The sequence below is a fragment of the Strix aluco genome, chromosome 13 (assembly GCF_031877795.1).
Source record: "Strix aluco isolate bStrAlu1 chromosome 13, bStrAlu1.hap1, whole genome shotgun sequence".
NCBI classification, from domain to species: Eukaryota; Metazoa; Chordata; class Aves; order Strigiformes; family Strigidae; genus Strix; species Strix aluco.
The window spans coordinates 20,629,867-20,636,230 of NC_133943.1; the positions used below are offsets into that span (position 1 = coordinate 20,629,867).

The 6,364-nt window shown below is 55.7% G+C and overlaps 1 protein-coding gene across 1 annotated transcript; it reads right to left on the bottom strand.

Moving 5' to 3' along the window:
- Positions 1 to 457: 457 nt before the first annotated feature.
- On the bottom strand, positions 458 to 3,704 carry LOC141929475 (protocadherin gamma-B1-like). The gene has a single exon (XM_074838963.1). The coding sequence runs from the start codon at positions 3,564 to 3,566 to the stop codon at positions 906 to 908; it is 2,661 nt and encodes an 886-aa protein (XP_074695064.1). The 5' UTR covers positions 3,567 to 3,704; the 3' UTR covers positions 458 to 905.
- Positions 3,705 to 6,364: the final 2,660 nt, after the last annotated feature.

Consider the following 6,364-nt stretch of genomic DNA (forward strand, 5'->3'; position numbering starts at 1 on the left):
ATTCCGGGTTTGTATAGTTCATACACATTAGCATTTATCCAAGTATTTCGATACCTTGAACGACCAGAAGGAACTTTCATTTTCTCATAAATCGCGGTGTAAAAGATTGCAACTTGTTAATAAATTATTAATCTAATCCTTGAATGCTCATGTTGGTAGGACACCTCTTCAACAAAATACTGTAGGACAGCAAGTGAAGACAAGTGCAGTTTCACACCCTAAATTATGCGGACCATTTGTAAAAGTGTAAATGCACTGTATTTGAGTGCCTAATTGACGTCATCTTACGAATTTCCTTCTCGTTTTAGATATGTTCTCGGTATAGCCTCTCCTGCTCAAACAGGCAAATGCAACAACGACTGATTAAGTGGCAGAGAGACAGAATTCCTCGCTTTAGTATTACCCTGTAACGCCATGAATCACATCCCGGAAAAATGGTGAGAATAGAGGGCAGGGTCAGAAATACAACACGGATTTTTTTTTTCTTTTGAGATCCCATTCTACACGTTTGCATGAAAGACAGATCGGGAGCGGTAAAAGGAGAGGGAGCTACCAGTAGCACAAAGAACTCAAAAAATGCATGCCTGGATAAAATTTATCCGCCCCGTTAAGGCTGCCATTTCTGCAGCAGCCTTCCTCCAAGTGCTGGCAAGGGCCCACAGCAGATGAGGGCAACATTCACTGGGGAACAATCTGGGAGTTCTGAATTCATGGAGAAAGCATTCGTGGGAAACCAACGGGTTTGCCTGCAGCTATCAACCAGGTTCAGGTGCATCGGTTTGGGCAAAGAGCGACGAGGAAGGAAGAGGCTCCACCAAGAAGCGCCCACCACATTTTCCCGTCTCTCTCACCCACAATCCTCAATTTACAGCGATCACCGATACGAACTCAAAGGAGGGTTGGTATCAGAAATTCTCGGGTGAAGCTGAGCGTGCGGCCTTCGGCAGAGCAGGGAGTGCCGCGGCTGCCTGGCTGCTCGCAGAGCAAGGGGGATCCCCCGCTCGTTCCTTCCCTCCCGGGCAGCCGGAGGAGCGCTCCCCGTGCCCAGCAGCCGCGGAAAAGCCCGGGCGAGAGGCACGACGGCTCCGCCCGGCTGAAGGAGAAGAGCGAGAGCGCGCGGGCTCACAGACCTGCGGTGCGTCGGGCTCCGCGGGCGGCTCTCCCGCGCCGGCGCTGCTGCTCGGGCTCCGCTTCCCGCAGGGCTCCCCGCCGAGAAGCTCCTCCGCGGCCAGGCTGGGCAGCGGCGGCGGCGGCGGCAGCCAAGCGGCCTCGGCCACGGCGCGGCCCGGCGCCACGCACAGGTTGTAGGAGTAGGGCAAGGTGCCCTCGCAGAAGTCGGCCGGGAAGGCGGCGCCGGCCACGGAGAAGCGCTGCGCGCCCAGGCAGCGCAGGACGGCGGGCGGCCCGGCCCGGCGCAGCCGCGCCAGCACGGCCAGCGCCACGCTCAGCAGGAACAGGGCGGAGAGGAGCGCCAGCGCCAGCACCAGGTAGAACTGCAGCTCCGCCGGCGAGTCGGCGCCCGCCGCCCGCTCGCTCAGCTCCGGCAGCGCCTCCTGCAAGCTCTCGGCCAGCACCACGTGCAGCGTGGCCGTGGCCGACAGCGCCGGCTGCCCGTGGTCCTTCACCACGGCCACCAGCCGCTGCTTGGCCGCGTCCCGCTCCGACACGGCCCGCGCCGTCCGCACCTCGCCGCTGTGCAGCCCCACGCGGAACAGCGCCGGCTCCGGCGCCTGCACCAGCTCGTACGACAGCCACGCGTTGCGCCCCGCGTCCGCGTCCACCGCCACCACCTTGGCCACCAGGTACCCGGCCTCGGCCGACCGCGGCACCACCTCGAACGGCGCCGGCCCCGCCGCGCCCGCGCCCGCCGCCGGCCACAGCACCCGCGGCGCGTTGTCGTTGCGGTCCAGCACGAAGACGCGCACCGTCGCCGTCGAGCTCCGCGCCGGCGCCCCGCCGTCCTGCGCCCGCACCGCCACCGCGAACTCGCGGCACTGCTCGTAGTCGAAGGAGCGCTGCGCGTACACCGCGCCGCTCCGCGCCTCCACCGACACGTACGGCGCCGCGCCCGCGCTGCCGCCCGCCAGCCAGTAGCTCACGCGCCCGTTGGCGCCCGCGTCCGCGTCCCGCGCGCGCACGCGCAGCACTGGCGCGCCCGCCGCGTTGTTCTCCGCCACGTAGGCGCTGTAGGCGGCCTCCTCGAACACCGGCGCGTTGTCGTTCACGTCCGACACCTCCAGCACCAGCGCCGCGCGCCCGGACAGCGCCGGGATGCCCCGGTCGCGGGCGCTGATGGTGATGTTGTAAGCGGCGACCATTTCTCTGTCCAGGTCACGGACTATTATTAGTTTATAGGTGTTCTCTGAGGACGGTTCTAGTCTGAAAGGCAAACCGTCGTCGATGTTGCAGCTCACTTCTCCATTATCCCCCGAGTCTCTGTCACGGACATTGATCACAGCTACAACTGTGGTCGGGACCGCGTCTTCGGGTATCGGGTTCAAGATAGGCAGGAGGGAAAGCGTTGGCGCGTTGTCGTTCACGTCTAGAATGTCTATGTGCACTTTGGCGTGCCCGCTCAGCCCGCCCCCGTCCTTGCCTTCAACAGTCGCTTCGTAATATTTCCCTTCTTCGTAATCTAAGGGGCCTGTAACCTTCACGTCCCCTGTCCGCGAGTCCAGAGTGAAGAGCTGGCGAGCACTGTTTGCGATGTCACTGAAAGAGTAGGTAATCTCTGCATTTATGCCTTCGTCGCCGTCAGTAGCTTTCACCTGAAGGGCCAAGGAGCCCTCTGGCAGGTTTTCTAACAGTTGAACCTTGTAGATCTCTTTGGTGAATACCGGCGAGTTGTCATTTGCGTCGGTCACGTTAATCTTAACGTGGGCGGTCCCGGATCGCACTGGATCCCCGCTGTCCACTGCCGTCAGTATCAAATGGTGATTTCTCTGTTTTTCTCGATCTAAGCTTTTCTCCAGTACCAGTTCCGCGTGTTTCGTCCCATCAGGACTCTCCCTCACTACAAGGGAGAAGAGCGGGTTGGGGGTAAGTTGGTAGTTTTGTAATGAGTTCGCCCCAATGTCGGGGTCTCTGCCACTGCCCAGTGGGAACCTGGCCCCAGGAGGCGTGGACTCGATCATTTCTATGCCAACAAATTCTCTGTCAAACTGCGGCGCGTTGTCATTGATGTCCTGGATAGTAACGCTCACATGAAATATATTGAAAGGGTTTTCCACGACTGCCTCCAGACTGAGGACACAGGGCGACACGGCCCCGCAGATGCCCTCTCGGTCTATCCTCTCGTTTACCCGCAGGTCTGCATTATCCTCCCCGAGCGTGAAGTACTGCTTTTCATCACCAGAGACGAGCCGCAGCTTGCGTGCCGGCAGCTCCGCCGGGCTCAGCCCCAGGTCCCGCGCCAGCGGCCCCACCAGCGAGCCTCTGCCCAGCTCCTCGGGGATGGCGTAGCGGATCCGCTCCGCCGCCGCCCGGCAGCACACCGGCAGCAGCACGGCCAACAGCGCGACACACCCGGCGGCTGCCCGGCCCTGCGCTGCCGGTCGGACCTCCATTCTCTGCTTTACAGGAGAGTATTCTGCAGACGATCTGAAATTAGGCTTTCCGAGCTGCTGAATCAGTACCTGAGAGAAATAAATATGTGGAATCCCAGTTGCCGTGCGGAGGACGGGCTGAGTCGGGCGGTTCCTGCCCTGCTCCGTGCGGAGCCGCAGTGCGCGGGCGCGGAGCCGGGGAGGAGCCGACGGCGGAGCCACTTCCCCGCCTTGGCCAACAGCGACACCCTGAGTCCGCGCCCGAGAACCGCAGCGTCCGAGAGGAAAGGGACAGCCCGACGGTCCTGCTCTGCGCCTCCTTAAATCGCACTCACCCGCGGGTTGGAAAACACAGGTGTTGTCGCGAGCGCGAAACAGAAAAAGTTGTACCTGTGCGGAAACGGTGCATCTGGTATAGTATACTTGGCGTGTTCTAGTAGCCATGGTTAATAATTGTGCTAGTAACCATAGCTACCGCACATATGGGGACAACTATGAGGTTTCAAAACCTGGTCAAACAAGACTTTGAATTGTGGTCGACGTAACCTTGATTATTGATAAGAAGTTTATTAAATCTGCACTGGTGAGGCCACACCTGGAGTGTTGTGTCCAATTTGGGGCACCTCAATACGAGAGAGATCTCGAGGTGCTGGAGCGAGGGCAGAGGAGGGCAACGAAGCTGGGGAAGGGCCGGGAGAATAAATCCTGTGAGGAGAGACTGAAGGAGCTGGGACTGTTCAGTGTGAGGAGGAGAAGGCTGAGGGGAGACCTCATCACTCTCTACAGCTCCCTGAAAGGACGTTGTAGAGGTTGGTGCTGGTCTCTTCTCACAGGGAATTAGTGACAGAACAAGAGGGAACGGCTTTAAACTGCAACAGGGGAGGTTCAGACTGGACAAGAGGAAAAAAATTTTTCACAGAAAGAGTGGTCAGAGAGTGGAATAGGCTGCCCAGGGAGGGGGTGTCGTTTGGATGAGATGCTGGGAGATGTGGGGTAGGGGAGAACTTTGTAGAGTCGGGCTGGTGGTTGGACTTGATGATATCAAGGGTCTGTTCCAACCTGAATGATTCTATGATTCTATGAAATACAAGCTTTGATCTCCAAAACTTAGACAATAAGCAGAACATCCTGAACCATAAAAGAGAATGTCTGAGATTGTTTAACTTGGCAATGAAACTAACTTTTGAGTGTCCTGAAAGTGACCCACTGTCATTATAATACTAAAACACACCCCACAGCTCAAACGCACCCCTGTCCAGGTTAAGACCCTTCCCCTGAGCATGCGGAGTAGTAGAAGCATTAGGTAAGCCGTGTTATAAATGTATATTAATCACTAACCAATCAGTATCATATAGGCGTGTGTGGAAAAGTACAAACCTCTGATTTTTGTGTATAAAAGGAGCACAAAACCCTGCTGTTGGTGTGTTTGATTTGTGGAAAAGTCCACCGAGCACCCAGGCCTGAATAAATACAGTGCCTCTGCGGAGCGTGTTAAGACTGGGTTATTGCACGCCGGGCACAAATCCACTTTTCAGGTTACACATCTAGAAATTCCCGTTCTCTGAATTCCTTACATTTGCAAGTCTTATGCAGGACGAATCCTTCCCCATTGCTCGGAGGATGTGGGGCAGGATCTCTATCTCAGCCCCACAGCGATCTTCCTGGTCTCTAGGGTGAGGCGCTGGTGTGTCCCCGCTGCCATCTACTCACCATCGTGAGAGAAATGGCAGGACGGGACGAATGCTGAAGCCCTGGTAGTGTTTTTATTTTCGACAGCTGGGAGATGCCGAGCTAGCACTCAGCTTTCCCACTTTGAACGGTGATCGCTGATGGACGAGCAAAGCCGGGAATCCCAGCCACTGAGAAAACCACAGCGGTCACACCAGACCTACCGGATCCTATCTCTGTTGACATTCAAAACCCAGCATCATCATATCCGTGCCATACAACCCAACCCCGAATTTCTTTTGTCTGTCTCTCTGACAAACCAGTCCTCATCTCCTAAGCTGGACGATGCTGCAGCGGATCTCAGACCTTAAGAATATATTCTGGCAAATGTTGACGGCCTTTACCATTGCTTGAATAAACCAAGAGAAAATAGACAAATCCCTCACAAAACGTCATTGTATCTCACCTGTACATTAAATCCTTGTCTCTCTTACGGTGAAGGAAAAAACAAAGACCTGAAGGAAGGCAGTATCACCACAGCCCCTTATGCAGAAGACAGGAAATGTTAGAAAACTCTCCACACTACCTACTTGGTGGAGTAGCTCTAGCATATGCATCAACGCTGAGTCTCTGTAGATGCCAGTGTGAAGACCTCCTCCCCTTCTCACTAATGTGTCATTAAAAAATGTTTTCCTGCTAACTCTGGCCATTCATCCAGTGGAGGATAATTTCTTTTCCTCCAGCTGCACCTATACATGACTTACCGTAACAAATGAACTACCTGTGAGAACGGGAAGTTGGTTTGAATTTGTAGTGTTTCAGGAGTCAAGAGGCAGCAAGCATGTGAGCACCTCTATATGAGGTCGAGAGAAGGATGTGGATATTTATATAGGGACAGGGGGACTCTGCTGAAACAAGTCGGATCAATTCACTTCCTCATATATGGTGACAATTGTCTATCACAACCCCCACAGACATTTTCATGCCTCTTCACACACGGTAGCACCCTCCAAATCTGTTTTCAAGAGAAGACTGATGTCTCCTAGCTCCAGGATTTTCTCTTCTCCCTCGTACCCGAACATGAGGGCCACAGCACAGTTAAGTCCCAAGAAGATGCAGCTAAGAACCAGTCTGCATCAGAGAGGGAAACA

Bases quoted from the DNA above. Each gene is read 5' to 3' on its own strand.
- LOC141929475 (XM_074838963.1), bottom strand. From the start codon at position 3,566: ATGGAGGTCCGACCGGCAGCGCAGGGCCGGGCAGCCGCCGGGTGTGTC.